The sequence below is a fragment of the Neodiprion pinetum genome, chromosome 4, assembly GCF_021155775.2.
Source record: "Neodiprion pinetum isolate iyNeoPine1 chromosome 4, iyNeoPine1.2, whole genome shotgun sequence".
In the NCBI taxonomy this organism is placed as follows: Eukaryota; Metazoa; Arthropoda; class Insecta; order Hymenoptera; family Diprionidae; genus Neodiprion; species Neodiprion pinetum.
This window is the reverse complement of record NC_060235.2, coordinates 41994698-42017461: the sequence shown is the minus strand read 5'-3', so window position 1 is coordinate 42017461 and position 22764 is coordinate 41994698. Positions and strand designations below refer to the sequence as shown.

The window sequence follows — 22764 nt, the reverse complement described above, 5'->3', positions numbered from 1 at the left end:
CACCTAGCCGCCCTGACTCTGATGTCGTTAATTCCTCTCATTACCAGTAAGTTCAAATTTGTTTTCTTGTGCTGTGATAGTATATGTGAATATAGAAAGTGTTCTTCCTCTTCGAGCACATTTGTAAGAATGTCTGTAAGTGTTTACATTTTGGTATCTTACGCTTCTTGGTGCGAAGCTCGTAAATGTTCTTCAATGTTAGCTGCGATTAATCGGTTGAATACCTGTAATAACGCAAAATAAAATTTCATTTCTGGAACCGCGACGAGTGTATGCATTTTCCTACCCGACATATTATCCGTACAGGTTTCCATGCTATACGAATTTGAATTTATTTATATCATCATGGAAGAATGAGTTGTGAAGCCATCAATAATATGCAGTGATGTGGGATATTCAGTGTTCATATATTAGGCTACTGTTTAAAATTGATAAAAACCGTATTCCGGGCCTATTTCAACTCTCTATGGTTATGAATTCCGACGACAAAATAATTTGAGATTTACATACACTGCTTTGCGGCAACGAGTGGTCGCGATCGGTTGCACAATTATCGATGATATGAGGTAAAATTTCATATGTCTAATATTCTGCGCTCATCATTTACAATTAGTAGCATCCTCTGACACGAAATAGGTTATTGTAACTAAATTCTGATGTGCTCGGTCGGTAACCACCCAATACTCTGCCATATTAAGCATCAGTGTCGCGTCAGCGAACGCTACTGAAAAAACCCGACATGGCCTCTCTTACAATTAAGCAAAGATCTCAAGGTCCGTTCTGCACAACAAAGGCACAAACTGAAATGCAAAGTGCAGAAGGTTTCTCTCTGCAAAGTGTTTGCGTTGACTGAAGAATACTGAACACATTGTCAGAAAAACGGTGAAAGTAGTTGGTCTATCTATAAAGAATATAGTTTCTATGATCATTGGTAAATCCGAATGCGTTGTTTATGACGTTCTGGCGTGGTGACAGTTGCGAAAACCTTTTAGTGAGCTAAATTTCAACGATATTTTCTGTTATACCAGTTGGATCAATTAATTTATTCTGTTACGACGATTGGCGGGTAGGTTGAAGATGTTTTTACAACCAAAATACCGAGTCACAGGTGGCGCGTACATTCTTGCAGTTCAATTGTTGTCAAATTTCACAATTCATTGACCCCTAAAATATTTATTTCCGCGTTTCCCTTCGTAGGGAAAAATGAGTTTCCCAGACAACCAGGACGACATGTCAAAAGACGAATGGGTTGCCAAACTCGAGGATGGGTCCCACATACAACGTGTTTCCATGAATAACCTAATAATGAATTACCTTGTCACAGGTAACCTCAAGTCACGATTTGAGATCTTATTTAATATGACAAAATGAACCAAAGCAAGTACGGGATTCACACAAACTCTCAATCCACACTTTATTTCCATGTTTAGAAGGCTTCAAAGAAGCGGCGGAAAAGTTTCAACAAGAATCTGGAGTCGGGCCGACGGTTGAACTAAATTCTTTGGATGATAGAATTCGTATTAGAGACGCTATCCAAAATGGCCGAATTCAAGAAGCCACTGATCTGGTCAATCAGCTACATCCAGAGCTTCTCGATAATGACAGATATCTTTATTTCCACCTGCAGCAACTTCACCTTATAGAATTGATACGTACTGGCCGAATCGAAGAGGCTCTCCAGTTTGCTCAAGAACAGTTGAGCGAAGCTGGGGAATCTGATGACAATATATTAAGTGAGCTGGAACGTACCTTGGCTTTGCTAGCATTCGATGAACCACACAAAAGTCCCTTCAGTGATCTTCTGCACCCAACGCACAGACAGAAGGTAAATTGTCGTAAGTCATGTAACTTGATTAAGGATCTGTAATAATAAGAATATCCTAAGTCGAGAGTTTTACCCACAGTATTTACAATTGAACTAAATTTAAGAACTTACTGAAGACTGTATTCTATTCTGAATCCATATCGCATATTTTCAACTACATACTATTTGCAATAATGATACGCAACTAGGTTTTTCTAAATAGCGGTAGGAAACCATGAAAACTTTTGATTGTGTATATTCCAAATGCAAATTGCTCAGATACACATCGCATTCACATTTTAAGTCATTTCAGCTGCAACTAAACTGACACAAAAAGTACTTTAACCTTTTAGCATTTCTACATCAAATTAATATGTTTATAAACTGAAAAAACTTTTTGAGATAAGTATGACTTGATGAAACTTCTGTTTACATGCTATTTCATTTTTTTTTTTAAACCCAATGTCCTCTTAATATTAGTATATGTTGCAGATTGCAAGCGAGCTGAATGCCGCCATCTTAAAAATGGAACACCGCGAGACTACCAGCCCTAGACTAAATAATTTATTAAAAATGATACTTTGGGCTCAGGATGAGCTGGATACTAAGAAAGTGAAGTATCCCAAAATGACAGATTTGGGTAGTGCCACAATCGAAAATCCAAAGTAGTATTAATTAAGTAAAATGATGTTATAAGAGATGTCAGAATTCAGAAATTTATTTATAGGAATATCCTTGGTAATGTGATTAAATTAAGTCTTAAAATAAATGTTTATCTTGTATTCAACTCAACTTTTTATTCGTGCAAAATATATTTACAAGTTTTAAACCCCACCACGGTATTTTACTACATTCCTAAACACCCAGATCCTGTGTGTGTTTTGATCAGAAAAATGTTAATGAAATTTTGAATTGCACTGCCCATCACGTTACGACAAATCTGAAGAGTTATTAATACACGCTCCTTGACTGACTTGGATAATGATATACAGAATAAAAAAATCTGTTTTCTTTATTTTATACACAATTACATGATGTTTGCCTACAGGTAAAAGTTAAAAAAAATTAGCAGTGTACCGTAACTTTAAATGACATCAAGTTAGTACGGAAAAATTCATGTCCAATTCTTTACACAATAGAGTACGTCATGAATGTTAGAAAATATATCTTTGCAAATTACATACTTATATTCTAAAAGTGACATTGGCATTTGTTATTTACTGTTAATTGTTGGACATTCAAACATACGAATCGATCCCATATTGATGTAGCGTGACAATGATGGTATAAGATGGTTAATTGAATACAACGAGTCGACTTTACTGCACCCTCAATTACAAAAATTAATATTTATCACTTGATGCGAACAAAAAAACAACCGTACAAAATTATACTAAAATTCGTCAGATTGAAGAGTAAAAACCGAATGGAGTTGCGAAATAAACGCAGTATGGGGGAATTGCATCGAGCTACCAAATGTATTCATAAATTTTTGAGAAGAACCCTGTCGACTTCTGTGGCACGTTTTGAGGCATTACAACTGCTTGGGGGCTCAAATGTTGGTTATAGCCTACCGCTAAAGGACGGGCATTCTGTATTCTTGGCGAAGTAGGTGGTAAACTACTCGCATAATCAGGAGATGAAAAATTTATTCTATCTGATGTAGAAAAGCACCTGGTGCCACTGCTCAATTTGGAAAGGTTATCTTTTTCTGATCCCAAAACTACTCCCTCATCTGTGCAAGGAACAACGCCTATCATTGTAGAGCCTGAAACAATGTTGCCATTGCACGCCAAAGCTCTGTGTGCATCTTGCTCTGACGCACATTTTAGATGGATCCAATTACCCTGAGCGTGAGGAGCGCCACGTTTCTCAACTACACGGACTCTGCTGGATATATGAGACAATACGGCGTTTATAGCATTTGGAGGAAAACCAAAGACTGTGACCCATTGCTGAAGCCCTTGCAACGGTTCGTTAAGAGAAAGGTTTGCAGGACTATCCAAGAACAAAGTGTTGTTCAAATTTGATCCCGTCAACACTCTCGACTGATTACTAGTAACATTCTGACCCACACTGGGACTCTGCGGCACCATTGACTGTGAAGTTTCAAGTGTATCGAAAAGTCCTCTAGTTGGAGGACCACCGGATTGCCCCTGTGAGCTGATTTGTGGACCACTAGGGCTCGTTACGTTACCAAACATGGCTTTTTGGCGATTCGTACGGTAGTCTGGAGTGCAGTAGTTCGAACTAGGTGATGATAAGCCTCCACTGGTAATAGATCCGAATTGTGTATTTCTTGGGGTACCTTGGGGACTCATTATATTTAATCTAGCGGTCTGAAGCAGAACAAAATAAATACGAATAAGTGAGATGCTGCTTGGTAGAATTCGCACTTGTAAAATACAAACAGAGATCTAGGCTTACAGCAAAACAAATAAATTGCAAGTGAATGAACAAGGTTACAGGTTTGCGTTCTTAAAAATTTTGGAGTTTACAGAACTGACGAATTACAGAATTATTATTTTTTTGAGAAAAAAAATTGAAATGTCGTTACAAGATGACTTCGAGTTGTTAAGATTCTTACAGGATTAGCATCTCCCAATAGGAAATTAGGTAGATATGTGGAGTTTGGTCCTGGACTTCCTGGTGTTTGGACTGGACTTCCAACAGGAGATCCAAGGGTCATGGGCTCCATCTAAAAATACACAAATTCATTCAATTTGTCATCAGAAATACACAATACAGGTAAAGTTGGCTAACAAAGAGGTTATAATCTAAATAATAATTAGTTTTTATACTTCGTAGAAAGAGAAATGCTCGGATGTTAGACTTGAGCTATTTCTGAAACTTCATCATACCTTGATCTCTTTTAAAATATTCTTCTCGATATAAATAAATACGTTTGACAAGTGATCGCAATCAAAATCAACAGCCGAAAATTTTAAACGGTGAAGTATGGAGTTTATCCCTCCATATCCTTAACCGTGGGTTACAATACTTTAAGAAAAACCACACTTTTTTTTACGATTTCCAGGTATGAGTTACTTTCCTGAAATCCGCTATGAAAGAGTGATGCAGTGTCGAAATTTAAACTCTTTCCGTTCATTTGTTTAATATAACGAGAAAAGGGGTGAGTTTGCTCGGTCGGTTAGGTAGAAGTACTACATGACATTGGTCGTCTGGTTTTCGCCGTTACGCGAGAATGAGATTGTCATTGTAATAACACAGCGACTCTCAGATCTATCTGGGTAACTTTTTTCGTGGCGTCGCAACAGTGACCACGGAGTTGTCGGTAGAATTACAGAACATATTAAACGTCGCTAAAATATTACGGATAAATTTTGGGAGTATGGCATTTGTCGAAGCCCCCTATCAATCAAAAACCATGGATTCGATGGTGCCGGATTGGCTTTCAGCCGAACACAGTACCGGCGTAAGTTCGCCTTCGAGTTAAAAATCAGCCGTTTAGCGTACAAAAGAGTTTGAAATTATTATATGACGTTCACTTAGGTTAGAATGACGGTGCATGTAATTCTTTGACCATCATCCATGATTAGTATTTTCAATTTTGAATGGATATAAACGCTTAAGAAAAGTCTTCTTGCACCTTCGAAAACAAGCAACCGACACATCTTGTTTTTCCTCATTTAAAAATTGGTATTTATTCATTCCTCTTTCCAGACATCAATCATGGCTTGTGAATTCGAAGGCGGTGTAGTAATCGGTGCTGATTCACGAACCACTACAGGGTATGTTGTTCAATGTAACCCAGATCTAAACTTCTCAATTTTATTTTCTGTGATTCTTGAAGTAAATTTACATTGAAAAAATTTGGTTATTTGTCCTCTTCAGGCACAAAATAACATTTCACTGACTGATTTTCAGCGCTTACATCGCCAATCGAGTCACTGACAAGCTCACCAAAGTGACGGATCACATTTATTGCTGTCGTTCAGGCTCTGCTGCCGACACCCAAGCTATCTCAGATATAGTTTCGTACCACCTGGCTTTCCACCAGTGAGTCTGTCAACGAGATTGTCATTATCTTCGAATTACTGGAGATATATAATTCTTAATTTATCTGCAAAGTGTGGGGTTCAAAGTAGTAAACTGGAGTTTAATACATTTCAAATGTTTTGTAGCACTGTTTGATAAGGATAATCAATATTTTTAATTGAACAAAACATCTGCAAATTATTTGTGGACCAGAAAGAACTACTTGTAAGTCTTGGGAAAATCACTTTGGAATCCTAGTTAATACCTCACGTGCTGTATGTTTTTCATCTCTGGGACCTGTCAATAAATATTTGAGGAAATTAAAGCTAAAAATTCCACTGTGATAATCAAATTCGTGTTTTGAATTCTCAGAATGGAACTTGGTGAACCACCTTTAGTCGAGACCAGTGCAAATGTATTTCGTGAGTTGTGCTACAACTATCGAGACTCCCTTATGGCAGGCATTTTGGTAGCTGGCTGGGATCGTCGTAAAGGTGGTCAAGTTTACAGCATTCCTTTGGGAGGCATGTGCGTGCGCCAACCAATTGCAATCGGTGGCTCTGGTTCAAGCTACGTTTACGGTTACGTAGATGCGCATTATAAGCCCAACATGACCAAGGATCAGACAATAGAATTGGTCAGCAACAGTAAGTCACTCATTTCTTATTTGTCCCATGTTTGGTGTGTTTCATCTCCTTTAAATCACTGCATTCCTTTATTTCTTTTTGCAGCACTGTCATTGGCCATGTCACGTGACGGTAGCAGTGGTGGAGTCGTAAGACTTGGTGTTATAACTAAAGAAGGCGTTGAAAGACGAGTCATCCTCGGTAATAAGCTGCCTCAATTCTACGAGGGATAAATAAATTATTTCTACAACCATTTATTACATTACATGTCTTAAAGTGCCCTGTGTACTGTTTTAGCTGTTCAGCTGTAATCTGTTTAACTGGTTTTCCTTCAATTTTGGTAAATAAATGACGGAAACGAAATCAACTTTTCACGTTTACTCACCTCACAATCTCCAGCTGTATTCTTAAGAATTTATTTCGCATGGAAAGAGAGCCAACACTTGCTTCAATTATTGATGAATATAATTTATGGAGTTCATGAAATTTCTATCAAGGCATTTTAAAAATAACATACCATTATGCCAACAAGCATTCAAGGTCAATTCTCGAGGTTAAAATTTTGTTTCTAACCCTTAATTCAGCTTCCAAGGCTTAATAATTTCATTTGCATTTGCATAATGACTTTAAAAAAACATGCATTGCCTAATTTACTTTAAATATTATGCTGATTTCTATGCTTTTGCATTCTCTTGTTGTTCAAACTTAGGATACTTTTGTGCTACTTCAGCCCATGTTATTTTACATAGAGACAAGTCTTTCACCACGGTTGGGAGCTCGTCCAACTAAAACAGAGAAGAACACATGTTTAAACTCCCAAAACGTTTTAAAGATATGGAAAAAAAAGATGTTTTCAAAAGCTCAATTTTGGTTTGGTAAGATAAGTATAGCACATTACAGCCGGCTGATCAATATAAGAAACTTACATTTATTCTGACTTGATCCATGCTATCCCGTTCTCTAAGGGTTGCTGTATGCGGAGTCTTCAGAGAATCAAAGTCTATTGTAATGCCAAAAGGTATGGCAATTTCATCTGTACGAGCATATCTTCTACCGATACTGCCTGAAGAGTCGTCTACTCTATGGGATATGTCGAATGCAGTCAAATCTTGTGCTAAAATGACAAAATAAGGTCAATTTTAGATAGTACATAAAAGATATCTGAACAAGGTGAAAAATTGTTAGCTTACACCCATTAATTATGGGTGGCACTTACATAGTTTCTTAATAAATGGTGTAAATTCTGTATTACCACTGAGTGGCAAGACAGAACATTTCAGGGGTGACACTGCTGGAGGCAAACTCAAGTATGTCCTTTGCTCATCACCTTCTCTCATCCGGAAATTGTGTTCAAAGAGAGAATACATGACTCTACCAACACCAAATGAGGGTTCAACGACAGACGGTGTGATTTCCTCAACGTGTAAAGTTTTTTGGTAACGTTTTATCGAGACCATGTCCTTTGTAATTTTGATTGATGCCCCATCATGCAAAACGAGATCGTAGTCCTCGTTTTTACTTATTTTTCCTTCAAGCACCGCGATTTCGTTTTTATTCAACGCAGCCAGTGCGTCCAAAACTGCTTTGGCTTCCTTTTTAAATGCTTTACCTAGGACACCCTTGTTCGGGAATGCTTCGACAACGTCAACGACTTTTGGCTCAGCCAGCTTCTTTTCAGCGATCAATCTGACCCCTGTCGCCTTAGTGTGCTGAGTAAGATCGTACGCGGACCTGTCTGCGCATCCAACACACTCTATCCAGCCGTAGGACGTCAAGCATTCAGCGTCCCAGCAATCGCAAGCATAATGCGCCATTTCGTTGCCCATGTGCTGCCGAAAGCGTAACTTAGCAGGATCTATTCCAACTTTGAGTAAAAACTGCTGGATCCTAGCCATGAAGTATCCTAGAGTCTCATTGTCTACCAGCCCTGTCTTTACAGCTTCTCCAATTTCCATGTATTCTGCACTTTTCCCATCCATTTGGCTACATGCAGAGTAGAGATGCATCTTAGTGTGCTTCACAGACTCGAATTTCGGATGATTTTTATCGTTGGGGTCGCAAAAATGTTCAATCTCAGCCATTGTGAATTCTCTGACACGGATGAGTCCGGATCTCGGTGATATTTCATTTCTGAAAGCATTACCAATCTGTGCAGCAGCGAAGGGAAGCTTGCCTGAATTGAATTCCAACAGCCTTTTAAAGTTCACGAAAATTCCTTGAGCAGTTTCCGGCCTCAAGAACCCTTTGATCAGTCCAGATGGGCCAATCTGCGTGGCAAACATCAAATTGAATTCGATAGGTTCCGTTAGATCATTGCCAGTTATCGGTGATTTCATGTTGAATCTTGACACAACTGCTGCTAGTTCTTGCTTACTCATACCATCCAACTTGATGATGATGTCTTGGCACTCAGCGCGCAAACTTTCGTCAGTTTTCTTGTCCAATGAAACTTTCTCCAAATGTGCTTTTATGAAATGATCTAGCCTAAAGCATTCTCCGGTCTTTACATCCTTTATCATTAAATCTGCAAATCGGTCCACATGTCCAGAAGCTTTTAAAACCGGTTCAGGCGTTAGGATGGAACAATCAACTTCCAGCATCTGTTCCTCTAAAACAAAGAAGCTTCTCCAGACGCTAAGGAAATTTGATTTCAAGGCACATCCCATTGGACCGAAATCATACTGTCCTGTTATCCCACCGTAGATGGCAAACGACTGGTCAAGAAAGAACCTTCGCTTCAGAAGATCCTCCATTTTTGCACGATCAAACGACGCCGATGGGATCAGCGACAGTTCCTTGTCCTCAAGGAGCTTTTTACGTGCCTTGAGCTCTGCAACAGCCTTCTTGACATCAAAATCTGGTGCTCCATCAGATTTAAGTTTACGGACCAGGTCCCCCTTTAAGAAACAAAAAAGAAAATTATAAGCAGAGTGACAAGATTATTGGACGAGAAGAAAGAAAGCCATGCTTACTCTGATGCAATACACAGACGGATTTTGTTAGAGGGGAAATACATGCAGTTTTCTTAATTTTTTGTCGCGAATTCTTGAATAAACCGAAATACAAAAAGTTTCCAAACATTGTGTTGTTAATGAAAACTTTTTTGGAGTAAAAATCTGAAGCCATATGGCACTCACCTGCTCCTTGACACTTGATCGCAGGGGCGCAAGGACCTCTTCTATCTTTGGATCTGCCATACTCTGTAGCTGAAAGTGCAGCTTTACTTTTCTGTGCTTCTTCTTCGAGCCCCACTGAGGAGTTTCGGAATATAACCTCGAACTAACAGCAAGATTTCTTGAAATTTGATCGAGGAACCTGAGATATTTGATCCCGTACCGAGCTCCAGACTTGCATGTGGCTCGCACAGTATGGAGAAAAATCTGCATTCGCAGCGATCTCGATCCCCAGTTTTCGCCGGGGAATTGGCACGCTGGTTACCGACTACCGTACAGTTGTCAGATTCTACCGGAAACAGCACGAGTAAGATGAAAAGAAATGGGAAAGGTTAGACTTCGTAGATGGGAAAAATCCTTTTTTTTTCTTCCTAATAATTAGAACGGAATTAGGACGGAGAGACATAATTATTCCTTCTTTGAAGTGCTAGTTGCATTACATTGATCATATTCGGAATTGGCATAGGTTTATGATTGCCTATGGTTGGCGATTGTTGAATACAGCTGAGTGCAACAAACAGTAGCAAAGCTACTGACCGGTCACAATCGTTGTGCGTGTTCGGATATACGAGTTGGATTCGTATCATATGACGTCATTGTTCGAAGTTCACCTTGTACCTGTCCATACTTTAGGAACGTACGAAGTACTTTGCTGAGAAATTAGCACCCGGTGTAGTGGCAGAACTGTCAACTGAAGCGTCTACTTCGACGTTCAGATAAGTCAGCGGGCAGCCGGTGACAACTGAAAGAACGGGGAGAAGTGTAAACAGAGTTTATCATTAAATATTTGTATTTGGAAGAAAGACTTTAGTTATTGAGACGCAATGGGACGTAGAAAGAGCAAAAGGAAACCGCCGAGTAAACGAAAGGCGATCGAACCGCTTGACACCCAGTTCAATTGTCCGTTTTGCAACCACGAAAAATCCTGCGAGGTTAAGATGTGAGTAAACACAAGATACGGATAATTGCCTTGTTGTTAGATATATTTGTCACTTTAAAACCGATTATCATATTAAATGGCCAATTTTTTTCAGGGACAAATCAAGGAACACGGCCAGAATAACGTGTCGTGTATGTATGGAGGACTTTCAAACAACCATAAACCTATTATCAGAGCCTCTTGATGTCTATAATGATTGGATTGATGCCTGTGAGACTGCCAACTAAACTGCAATTGTAGCAGAAGAAAAAACGGAAGACAATGATTAAAACACTAAATTATATTTCGCTCTAAAGCATGATGGACTAAACTATAGATTCAGAACTGACAATGGTATTCGAAATACGATGCAAGGGCCATGGATACCTCTTTTACTTGAGTCATGCCATATTCTGGTTATCATCTCTTGGTACACAAGCTGTATATCAGGAGACTGGTCACATTTGCGTAGATCTTTTGTTGATCTATAAATGTTCTGACAGTATAATCAAACATAAGTATCTTGCAATAGTATTGATAACTGTAAAGAGGCTGACATTTTGGTGTCACGATACCTGCACATTTAAAATTTCAATTTGCGCGGGTACAAATTGAGTGTATGCACGAGTGTAAGTAATTTGGAATGTATGTATGCGTGAATTTCAATAAATGAAGCAAAACCATAATGAATAACCGTAACTCTGTACATTGTGCCCCCATACTGCTTCGCGTGCGTGCGCGCGCGAGTGCCTTGTATATTAGTGAAATAATGCGTCACCCACACGTGCAAGGGTCAATAAACGTGCGTAATGGGTAGAGGTAATCTGAATAATTTTAAAGTGAATTGAGTAAACGATACAAGGATCGTTCAATCGATCTCTGGGAATGAAGAATAGGGTATATCCGTGGGTGCATCTATCTATCGATTGGTAAAGATCTCTGTTTTCCCTTCCCTCCTCGGTCTGCTAGGCGGAAGTACGCGCGGTGTTGACAAGATGGCGGGTGGTCCGATCTCTGTCTCGGTATTAGACTTGGTAAAAAACGGGAATGAAAAATGCCGCGGAAAGTGAGAGAAAGAGCGACGCGTGCGGCTGGCAGATAAATAAATAAGGGAAAATCTTTTGTCCCTAGAATTCTAGCGCGTCTCGATTTTACGTCATATAAATGAACCGCACGTTACACGTAGGGAAGGCACCAGAGACCGGGGTAATAGTTACGTTGTGATTTTCGGCTGCTGCGAGGCCAGCAGCACCAGCAGTAGCAGCAGCACCCGCGAACGCCGCGACAACGACGCTATGGCGTCCATCGGTGTGTCATTATTATTTTTTTTTTTTCACTTTTAATTAGTGCTACCAATTAACATTTTTGCTCTGTCTATGATGTTCTGAAGTCGTCGGCGGTATTTCACGCCCGCAGTTCGCCCACCAATAGACAATATTCGGTCATCCCGCAGTGGATAATCGCGGTTAACGGACCCAAGTCGGTACCTTTTCACCGTCCTCACACGTCCGGTCCTCTTCTTTCCTCATCTGACAGCTGAACGCCTCAAGCCTGATATTTCCTCATCTCGGACAGCGCGACACCGTCCCTCTGTCTTTTTCCCCAAATTTCAGCCTACCCCTTTACCCTTTCCATCTGCAAAATGATTTAAAGGGGCGAAAGTGATTTTTAAACACGAGTCATGGATGAGGATCCCGCTACCAACATGTCAAACTCTGACATGGACAGCTTTCTGACGAGGATTGGGGATGTCACCATAGAGCGTGTTAATCCAGAACGGAGCTCCAAGGAGTCAGCTGAGCAGTCGGACCCGTCGGGTCTACCACCTGGCTCCAATTCTCCCGCCAATGTAACCGGCAATGATGAAAGCTCGGAGGATTCTGAAGCCGAATCGTTTGACAGGGAACGAGAGAAGGGACAAGACCGTTTCCCTGATGAGGAAATTGAGAGGATTCACTCGGAGGGATCTGGCGATGACATGGATCTTGACGAAACTATTGACAGTCAGATTGGCGTCAGACTTGACCATGAAAAGCAGCAAACTTTGTTGGAAGATGAAGAAGATATTGAAGGGGTCAACATTTTGGATAGCTTGCCGTTGGAAGGTTCGTCTGCACGTAAAATATTTACCTCTTTAGATTCTAATTGACATTTGTTTTTATTTTTCTTACTTATGGCAGCTCTTTTTACAGATACAAAATCACAATATTATCTTGGCTCTTGTAACCTTCTTTGGATTCTTGAAAACAAATACTTGACTAATGCTAATCAATTTTGGACAGAAACGGATTATCCTCTTATTTATAATCTGACATTTCTCGAAATAGAAGACTGGCTTGACCATACATTGTTATTGAAGTTTTGAGAGTTCGTTTAGAAGTAACAAATTTATTAAAACAATTTCTATTATATCATCACTATAAGCACGATGCCTGTAAAGCATAATTGTATCAGTTCTGTAAGGTTCTGAGCAAGTCTGAGGGTCAAAACTATTGCTGTAATTTGAAAAAACTAAAAGTTCAGTTACTCACTCTTATGTAAATACCCACATGGTTTCTCGCAATGTGTATGTAGCTTAAAATTTAGAAATTTGATTCCTTCCGATCATAATCAAGTACTTATATTCCACAGGCGCACCCATCGAGGGACAAGAAGTGACAGAGGCAGATCTGCTTGGAAAATCTGTGTCCAAGGAGATGGACGAAGCAGAATGTGATGAAGATGAAATTGAAAAGATGGATGACAATGTTGATGACGAAGATGCCGAAGGGGAGGGGAACAAAAGACTGTGCGATCCAGAGAACCCTGACTCGAGTAAGAAGAAGCAAAAGAAGGGTGACCAGAGTGACAGTTCAGGCCCAGAGTGCGAGACAAAAGTTGAGAAGAAAATATCAAATATGAGACGAAACATTCGAGAAGTAATGGATGAGAATCAATTGGACGAAGCTACTCTAGCTGCACAGCGACAAGAAATGGAGCGTCTTCGACGAGTACAAGAACAACAGAGAATCATTCGTGAAGTGCAGAGACAGATTGCTATCAACAGACAAAACAGTAAAACTCAAACTCGTGTGATTAGTCTTCTTCAAGGAAAACAGAGCCAAAGTGGAACCACGATATCGCCATCGTCATCATCCCAAGTACGATTGCCTAACACCGTTCTACTGAAATTAAATTCTGGTTCTGGGTCGGGGTCTGGGTCTGGGTCAGCGTCAGGACCTGGAACAGGACAAGGTACTCATAGCAGCTCTGCGGCTCAAGCTGCTCAGCAACAGCAAAGAAAAGCACTGGAAGCAGCTCGCTGGCAGAAAGGAAGAAGCACTCTGCCTGGAGTTCAGACATCTATATCTAGAGTTCCGAATCGTTCTGGAAATACCAATCTTCTTCAACAAAGAATTCGGATGATGACACCATCTGTGAGCATCTCACCAGTTGTCCCTAAGAAGGAACCAGTCGATAATAGGTGTGATCTTCGTGTTCATTTCTTTTCATCGATCTTTCATTTTAAGTGATTTATCATAGCTTGTTAGTAGTGTAATGTGGAATAGACTTTCACTTCACATCTTTGTCCTTTCTTGGATCGCATTTGAAAGTGAAACTCTGACTTCTGTAGCATAAAATAGGTTAAATCATTGCTCTTATCATTGCAGATCAGAGTACTACTCGGAGTCTGAAGTCTCTGACATAGAGGCTGACGAAGCGCTGCGCGAAAAGCAGATGCACACATTAAGGAAGGTGTCTGGGATGCCCAGGGTGCAAAAACCGGCAAAGGGTAAAGATGTTGTGACGATATCAAGCTCGAGCGAGAGTTCGGATGACGACTGCATTGTGTTGAGTGATCCAAGTGGTGGCGAGGAAACAGATAATGAAGATGACCCATCCAATTCGGGTATGCATACCAATGACCGCTACAACGTCCCTGACGAGCACGGTCGAGTCCTGGTCAACGTCGGTCACCCAGAAACAGAGCCGGATGTTTTTCTAGCCCCGCAAGTAGCACGTATTATAAAACCCCACCAGATAGGTGGGATTCGTTTTCTCTATGACAACATTGTCGAGAGCATTGAGAGGTACAAGACTAGTTCCGGGTTCGGTTGCATCCTTGCGCACAGTATGGGTCTGGGAAAAACGTTGCAGGTCGCAAGTTTTTGCGACGTATTCTTCAGATGCACGACAGCCAAAACTGTTCTGTGCATCATGCCAATTAATACCTTGCAGAATTGGCTGGCCGAATTCAACATGTGGCTTCCATACGAAGCAAATGTTCCACCACATAATCAGACCATCCCTAAATCCGAGTCACAACCACACGTCAAGCAGGAAATAAAAGAGGAAAATGGAGCGCACAGCGACGCGTCGCGACTTCCGATGCAGTCAAATCCTGAATTTGCACCAAGAATGCCCCAAGACAGTACCTGCAACCAGCCTATTATCGATAGTACAACTCCTCATCAAGGCTACGATCCATTAAGCTCGCTACAATGTAGAGTCCAAGAGAACATCCACAAGGACCCTACTGGTGACCAAAACTTTCATTACCGCAACGAAATGTCCATGAATATGATGTACGGAAACCATCCTACTGCGGTACCTACCTTTGATCGTGATCCGGCCAAATCTGAGCTGGATTATTCCGGCTTGTCGAAGCCTGCAGCTTCTCCAGGGCCGATGTACCCAGGCAGCTACTCCTGTAACATGATGGGAGTAGATCGGGAAATAAAGCAGGAATTTGCCCCAACCACAGACTCAGTGATTAAGACTGATGGCAGTGGAACAACGGAGGGCACTGATGGAGTGAAGAAGGAGGAAAATGGTGGGACACTTGGTGCGGCTAAGGAAGTGCCTGCTGCAGGGGTGACGGAAAAGAAGGAAGTGGAAACAGTTAAAACGCCATACAGTGTGGATTCACCTATTGGTCAGGAGCTGCGTCCACGCCATTTTCAGCTTCACATTTTGAATGACTCTCATAAAAGCATGGCCGCTAGAGCGCGTGTTATTCAAGACTGGCAAAAGAAAGGAGGTGTCCTTCTAATTGGATATGAATTGTACCGGCAGCTGTCCCTCAAGAAGCCTAACAAAGCCAAGCGAAAACGCGGACAGGCATTCAAGGACATGGTGGATGTTGAGGAAGATGACAAGAACAAAGGACTTCTTGACGATATGCACTCAGCTTTAGTCAGTCCTGGGCCCGATCTCGTCATATGCGACGAGGGCCACCGTATAAAAAATTCTCACGCCAGTATCAGCCTTGCTCTAAAGCAGATGCGAACCAAACGTAGGATCGTGCTCACCGGGTATCCCTTGCAAAATAATTTACTTGAGTATTGGTGTATGGTGGATTTTGTAAGACCAAACTACCTTGGCACAAAAAGTGAGTTCTGCAATATGTTTGAGCGTCCTATCCAGAATGGCCAATGCATTGATTCTACCCCACAAGATATACGGCTTATGCGTTATAGGGCACATGTCTTACATGCTTTATTGGAGGGATTTGTCCAGCGTAGATCTCACTCAGTGTTGCAGATATCGCTTCCGCGAAAGGAAGAATACATCCTTCTTGTTAGAATGACACCCCACCAGCGAAAGCTTTACGATACCTTTATGACACAAGTTGTGAAGACGAGAGCAGTTCCCAATCCCCTGAAGGCGTTTGCTGTGTGCTGTAAAATATGGAATCACCCTGACGTGTTGTACCACTTTCTTAAGAAACGTCAGGCCAATGAAGAAGATGATTTGGACCTCGAAGAAACCATGGGGGAGAAGCCTGCTCCAGGTACCAAACGCACTAAGGCACGCCAGGCTAAAGGAGAATCTAAAAAGGGTAAAAAAGCGAACGCAACTATTAAAAACAAACCTGCTGCAAGTGTCCAGCCAAACTCTTCATCTTCGTCCAGTAATGACATAGCAGAGGGTGAAAATCGACACCAAAATCCGAATCAGACAGGGAATTATCAGAACTACCCGATGCAGCAGCCGCAAAACACAGCTTACTCCAACCCTGCTGTTCCCAATACATACCCTCAGGGATACGCTAGGAATTCAGATTATGATTGCAGACAGGGACAAAACTATCGACAACAGAATGATCAGAGCAATTATTGTCGGGGTACAAATAATGCACAGCAAGGAGAATATGGAGAATTTTATTCAAATCAGGGACAACAACGTTACACCAACCCGTCTTTTCAGACCTTTCCTCAAGGCTCTGGATACAATAATCCTCAGGGGTACCAAAACCAGGCCCAAAACTATCTTTCGGGGAATGATCAACTTGCTGGAAGTCAAACGCAAAACTACAACCCACCAAGCTCTCACAATATCGAGTATCGCACAGATGCGACTTCAGGGAACACTTATAACGCGTCATCTCTTTACCCGACACAGTGTTACCCATACCAGGATCAGACTCGAAATTACACGGCCACTCCTAACTTGGGATCAAATTATCCACAAAGCTATCAGACCCAGTCGTCTAATCAGTCTTCTGGTTTGTCAAATATGTCCGAGTACCCGACATACCCAACAACGAATCCTGTTCAGGGCTACACCCCTTCATCAAATCAAGTCAACCAACAAATTTATCCACGAAGTGACACCTCGGGAAATCAAAATTTTCCAACGCCGACGCAAAGCCAAGGACAAAACTATACAGCTAACCAACAGAGCCAAAATGCGTCAAATCAGACGGGCCAGATATTTTCACGAACAGATAATCAGTCTCAAAATTTCGTACGTCCACAGAATCAGACTCAATCGCATGATTATAATGCTGACCAGCAAAACAGGAATTCTGCTGGGAATCAGACCACAGCTTATCCACCCAATCATGAAGCTGCGCAGACACAGAATGTGCCCAACTATTCTTCAGCGACTGGAACCCATGCTAATCAAATTAGCCAATTCAAGTCTGAGGATCCTTACTGGCAGCAGAATAATTACACTCAAAATTTTAGGCAAGATGCTAGCGGAGACCCTTACTATACTGGGACTGTAACAAATAGATACCAGAACAATTATTATCCATCGCAAGGCTTCCAGGGCCAAAGATATGAATATAACCAAACCCCAGGGATGGAGGGAGTAGGGAATAATGATGGAAAAATGGCAAGTCGTGGGCCGATTAGAAACTCTGGTCCAGTGCAAGCTAAGGGCAATTTCGAAGAAGGGAACAAAGATGGAAACAACATTACTGCCCAGAGTCAGAACTCAGCACGAAATGTTCCCCCTGCTTCTCAAGGCTACCCTGCTAGTACAGATCCAAATCGGGTCGATCCCACTACTCCATCTCCTCAGCCACAAAACAACGATCGTAATATTGTTCATGGGCTTGTGACACCGAACACAAACAGTATAAGGCAGATCGACTCGAATAAGGATGAAGAACGCGAGCGGGATGATTTGTTGGACAAGGAAAGGGAGGAAAAATCCGATGACGAAATCCTAAACAAGGATGAGGACAAAGACCCAAAGAGTTCACCCATGGCAAAAGAAGATCCTGGTATTCCGTACGATTGGGTAAGTGGCATGTTTAGACAGAAAATAACCACTTTGAAAGCAAAAAAATTATGATAAACATGTAAGGCTTATATGCTTATCTATAATGTGTTTTTGTTTCAGGCGACAGATCTCATGAAAGGTTACGTCCCAGGGCTCATTGACGCATCTGCAAAGATGTCCATCTTTTTTTGCATCCTAGAAGAGGCAGTGCGTCTTGGGGATAGAATTTTGGCATTCTCTCAGTCACTTTTCACTTTGAATTTAGTAGAAGACTTTTTGGCACGGAACAGCTTGAAGCATCCAGATGGGAGAACGGAAGACTGGATGAAGAATGTCAACTATTACCGCTTGGATGGAAGCACCAGTGCACTGGAAAGAGAAAAGCTTATCAACGAGTTCAATGCCAATCCAAAGATACACTTGTTTTTGGTTTCGACACGAGCCGGTTCCCTTGGGATAAACTTGGTTGGAGCGAATCGAGCGATCGTCTTTGATGCCTCGTGGAACCCTTGCCATGATACGCAGGCCGTGTGCCGGGTTTATAGATATGGTCAACAGAAACCCTGTTTTGTATACAGATTAGTCACTGACAATTGTCTCGAGCGAAAAATTTATGACAGGCAAATCAGCAAACAAGGAATGGCAGACCGCGTCGTCGATCAGTGTAATCCCGACGCCCATTTATCGCTCAAGGAGGCAGCAACATTGTCGTGGGACTGGGAGGAGGACAGTCAAGTACAGGACTTTTCTCAGGCTAAGGATGGATATGCCGATCCCGTTATGCATAGTCTTCTAGAAAAGCACTCATCCCTGCTCACCAAGCAGCCATTCAGACACGAGAGTCTCCTTGTTGATCGAAAGGACAAGAAGTTGAGCCAGGCTGAAAAACGGCTAGCGCGACGCGGCTACGAGCTTGAAAAGATGGCCGCAAATTGTTCCAGGCCAAGCTACAACTACATTCCAGGAAATACGGCGAGTAGAGGTGACTTCCGTACATTATTTTCCAGCAAAAGAAATATTCAAGAGACATGGTTTAACACTTTCACTTTGTTCTCAGCGGGAGGGCTTCAGATCCGTGCCATACGAGGAGGAGATGCAGGCGGAACTCCAAAACCTGTGGCCTCTGTGAGGCCGATGCAACAACGCGGTACTGAGGGACTTGGAGGGACCCGAACTGTCGGTGGAAGTAGATGGATTCCAGCGGAGGTTTGGCAGAGACAAGGAATGAGCGCACAGGAAATGACTTTACCTTTGGATGTTGTTATTCCGACAAATTCACCCGACAAAGGTAGCATTGTACTGAAGGCCGGCCAGCGAGTTATGGTCCTCAAGAGTCCCAAAGGCATTTACATGCAGCTAGAGTCGGGAAAAATCATTGCCATTAGGACAGCGCTGAAACTAAATCAGCAAAAACGGGAGGAAGAACCCAAAAAAGGTAATATTATATGTGGGGCTTTCCACGACAGATCGACCTGCCCAAAAGCCTGACCCTCCTCGAATTTGTTTAAAATTTGTGAAAACTTTCTGTTACTTGTCGAGAGTGGTTGTGATATTTTTTATATTCTTCCTCGACGACGCTTAGATGTTAGCATTCGGTATAATATGTGCGGAAAGCGGAAACGTACGAAGTGTAATTAAGTATTACTCGAAAACTATTGATTGTATAAAAAAAAAGGTGCATATGAAAAAGTTTCAGTTTTAAGTATACTGCAACGCCAAATTATGCAAAAAGTTATTGGGGCCGCTGGAAGCCCGTAAAAGCTCAAAGAATATTAGTTTTTGAGATTTCTCAAGAGCGGGATAATTTTTTTCGACAAAAATTTCAGAGGATGTTCCTTTCTTACTGTTCAAAAACTTGTGTAAACTTTATCATGGGCCGGGATTTGGTTTCCAAGCTATGAATTTTTTTCATTAAAAAAATATATATGTAGTCGCATTTCAGAGAGAACGTAGTTTTTATTGCAGTTTTTTTAGTTTATAAAGTTGGCTTGTCTGTGTACTCAGGCTGGGCTCCAATATTTTCTTCTACTTTAATCGAACCCTGATCGTTTGTACTAATGTTCCTTGAATATCACCAATAGGTGTTTCCTCGTTGTCGCAAAGGAAGCATAATGCAGAGGTTGGGTTTCCATTGAGAAACAATTCCGCAATATCGATCATTCCAAAGTCATCGACATCACCTGGTCGACCACCGCTTGGAAAATCGCCAAGCGGTACAGGCTTTAAGCCATTCGCCGATAAAGAGATGGCTAGAAGGCCAAGGCCCATTGCAACAGCAACAGCCAAGCCATATTCGAGTCAAGTAAGCCTCACGAACCAGGTCTCTCTCTCGCGGCTTCCTAGAGTCAAGCAAGAACCGATAGACTCCTCGTCTCTCGGTGATAATTCCAACTCCTCCGACAGTCAGATGAGAACAGAGCAAAGGGTGGAAGAAGTCAGACTGGAGGATGTTGTCGCAGAGGCCGGTTCAAACTCAGAATATACTCGAACTGACTCGAATCGCTCCTCAAACACCGATTCCGAACCGACACCCCAGAAACCGTCCGAAGAAAAGGAGAGCAGAAACGAGTCCTTCTCCACGGATATTAACAACAAAGACACGCGCGTCAGTAATGAGGTTCAAGAAGAATGTTCCCCATCTGGCGAACAACTCTGTCGAGCGACTGCACCCGTGACGGAGCCGCAAAAACCATCGTTGAAAAATTATAGACACAACTTCCCGAGTCATAAGGCGCCGCTGGATGACGCGAATACGGACGAAATTATACTAGAAGAACCTGAGCCCGTTCAGCCGGTTTTAGACAGACCACACAATACTGCTGATTCTATTACGTCGGCACCAACGACGCCCAGACCCGATCCGACCCCGCCAAAAGTACCGGAAGCAACGCCCCAAGTTTATCCTTACTCCCAGTACTCCGGATACTACGATTATTCCGATCCGCGATCACGCTCGCTGGCGTCACCGTACAGAGCATATCTTCCGAGCGTATCGCCGCAGACCGGAAATCTCCGACCGCCACCTGAACCGGCGAAAGAGACACGAATCGAACCCGAGAAGCCCAAAGAAACTGCGAGTATTTCTGCACCTACGTTAACTCCCTACCAACAGCCGCCAGTCAGTACAAATCCCAGATCAGTGGAGGATGCTAATAAAATAAATAGCAAGGTCAAGTCGCATGTTCCCGAGGCGAAAACCAGAGAAGAGACCCACGCACCGACCGCATTCAGTCATCCGACAAATGCCAGGTATCCAGCACCGTACCCGCCAGGACCTTACGATGCTTACTCGCAGCATTATCCAGCCGCCCCTGGATCGTCCTCAGCGTACACAGCTGGTGGTAAGTCTGACATCGTTAGGGTAGACACGTTAGGAACGTTGAAATAATGTCGTACGTATGATTCAACAGCTCCTGGATATCCTACAGCGTTTGCTGGGCCGACGTACGATGCTGAATACGCCCGAGTCTACTCAGCTTTCCACGGTCCACCGTCGGCAGCCGATCCGTATATGCATAGGGCCTATCCACCTCCTCCTACGCACCCAACGAACTATTATCCTCCGTTTCCACATCCACCGCCACCACCATATCCAAATTATTCATTTTTGCCACCTTATCCGAATCCAAATCTACCCAGCGAACCTCAGCCCCCTGCGCAATAGGATTAATTGATTAGTGTTTAAGTCGAAGAAAGAGAAACTGTATGAATACATTTATAGATTGCGAATGCCAATGAATATATCTGAAGAAAACCTTGGAGCTGATCGCTGATCTTATACATGCATAACATGTATACCTGTTGTTTGACAAACGCGATGCACTCGTTGATGTCTTATCATTTTCCATGCTTGAAAGAACTGCGAGAGTAAATCGAGGTGACAAAACAAGTCAGAGAAGACAGGAGATAGACAAAGTTCTTTAGTCGTGTCGAACGAAGCTTGACGTCGAGCCAATTACCAGTAGGAATACTCTCGACGGTATTTTGGACGGAATATACCCGATGCATTGAGACTCTGAAAATGCGGAATAGTACAGTTTTAGACATTTTGTTATTTACAGAAATTGAAAAAGAAACATATTTGTTGGAAATCTCATAGATCTAAGGTCGGTTTCTGACTTGTCTGCAAGTGGAAAACATTCCAATAGAATACAAAGAGTCGTTGTCTCAAGTCTGAATGCAAAATGATTCAGAGACCGTTTCTGTAAGTCTGTAACCATCCCGCATTTTCAGGAAAATTATCTTGATTGGTGCATTTGTGACAAGTGACTGAATCAATATGCAGTATACAAATAGTATTGAATCACTCAAGTTTGAAAGCCAGTAAAGAATCGACCGTATCGTTAGCAAGTTGTACATGACTACGTGTTACTACCAATCGTTACGATTTCTTAACAAAATAGGTAATCTTACAGTAGCATGTAGGATCGTTGTTAATTAGGAATGTCCTATTACTAATAACTATCTTGGGACTTAGTTAAAGAAGAATATTATAGTCGAATTATCATGGTAAATATAATACTAAATCTATAGTGCATTTCATGATTTCAATATCAAGTAGCATGGTGATAAATAAAAGAACCACGCTGGGTTTGTGCAAAATTTTCCGATGAACATACGGTTACACGTTGTATAGTAAGAATGATCCCGCCATTTGCACTGCTTTGAAATGATAGGGTGCACTGTAGGATAGAGATTACGAACGATTGCAAAGAATACTTTGTCTCTGTTATAGCTTTTTTGCCA

At 41.9% G+C, this 22764-nt stretch overlaps 6 protein-coding genes across 7 annotated transcripts; 4 read left to right on the top strand and 2 right to left on the bottom strand.

Annotated features, from left to right (window-relative positions):
- Positions 1 to 752: 752 nt before the first annotated feature.
- Hou (GID complex subunit 8 homolog protein Houki) lies at positions 753 to 2586 on the top strand. The gene is made up of 4 exons (XM_046622373.2): positions 753 to 1066; positions 1198 to 1324; positions 1431 to 1825; positions 2297 to 2586. Exons 2-4 carry the CDS (start codon positions 1204 to 1206, stop codon positions 2471 to 2473), a joined length of 693 nt encoding a protein of 230 aa, XP_046478329.1. The 5' UTR covers positions 753 to 1066; positions 1198 to 1203; the 3' UTR covers positions 2474 to 2586.
- Positions 2587 to 2800: 214 nt separating this feature from the next.
- LOC124217087 (nucleoporin Nup35) lies at positions 2801 to 4926 on the bottom strand. Of its 2 annotated transcripts, none has more exons than XM_046622369.2 (3): positions 4606 to 4926; positions 4392 to 4502; positions 2801 to 4143 (listed from the first exon to the last, which is right to left on the bottom strand). In XM_046622369.2, the coding sequence occupies exons 2-3, from the start codon at positions 4500 to 4502 to the stop codon at positions 3274 to 3276; spliced, it is 981 nt and encodes a 326-aa protein (XP_046478325.1). In that variant the 5' UTR covers positions 4606 to 4926; the 3' UTR covers positions 2801 to 3273. The 2 variants fall into 2 exon arrangements, with proteins under 2 accessions (XP_046478325.1, XP_046478324.1); XM_046622368.2 differs by having other exon boundaries at positions 4666 to 4925.
- Positions 4927 to 5061: 135 nt separating this feature from the next.
- On the top strand, positions 5062 to 6792 carry Prosbeta1 (proteasome beta1 subunit). Its single transcript, XM_046622374.2, has 5 exons — positions 5062 to 5240; positions 5489 to 5556; positions 5693 to 5824; positions 6176 to 6450; positions 6535 to 6792. Exons 1-5 carry the CDS (start codon positions 5157 to 5159, stop codon positions 6660 to 6662), a joined length of 687 nt encoding a protein of 228 aa, XP_046478330.1. The 5' UTR covers positions 5062 to 5156; the 3' UTR covers positions 6663 to 6792.
- On the bottom strand, positions 6282 to 10027 carry GlyRS (glycine--tRNA ligase). The gene is made up of 4 exons (XM_046622364.2): positions 9567 to 10027; positions 7646 to 9326; positions 7356 to 7543; positions 6282 to 7214 (listed from the first exon to the last, which is right to left on the bottom strand). The coding sequence occupies exons 1-4, from the start codon at positions 9813 to 9815 to the stop codon at positions 7104 to 7106; spliced, it is 2229 nt and encodes a 742-aa protein (XP_046478320.1). The 5' UTR covers positions 9816 to 10027; the 3' UTR covers positions 6282 to 7103.
- A 95-nt stretch (positions 10028 to 10122) lies between these two features.
- LOC124217095 (transcription elongation factor 1 homolog) lies at positions 10123 to 11215 on the top strand. Its single transcript, XM_046622378.2, has 2 exons — positions 10123 to 10542; positions 10637 to 11215. The coding sequence occupies exons 1-2, from the start codon at positions 10427 to 10429 to the stop codon at positions 10767 to 10769; spliced, it is 249 nt and encodes an 82-aa protein (XP_046478334.1). The 5' UTR covers positions 10123 to 10426; the 3' UTR covers positions 10770 to 11215.
- A 114-nt stretch (positions 11216 to 11329) lies between these two features.
- On the top strand, positions 11330 to 21776 carry LOC124217082 (uncharacterized). Its single transcript, XM_046622360.2, has 7 exons — positions 11330 to 12626; positions 13153 to 13984; positions 14172 to 18036; positions 18139 to 19000; positions 19076 to 19453; positions 20100 to 21359; positions 21429 to 21776. The coding sequence occupies exons 1-7, from the start codon at positions 12203 to 12205 to the stop codon at positions 21680 to 21682; spliced, it is 7875 nt and encodes a 2624-aa protein (XP_046478316.1). The 5' UTR covers positions 11330 to 12202; the 3' UTR covers positions 21683 to 21776.
- The last annotated feature ends 988 nt before the right edge of the window (positions 21777 to 22764 follow it).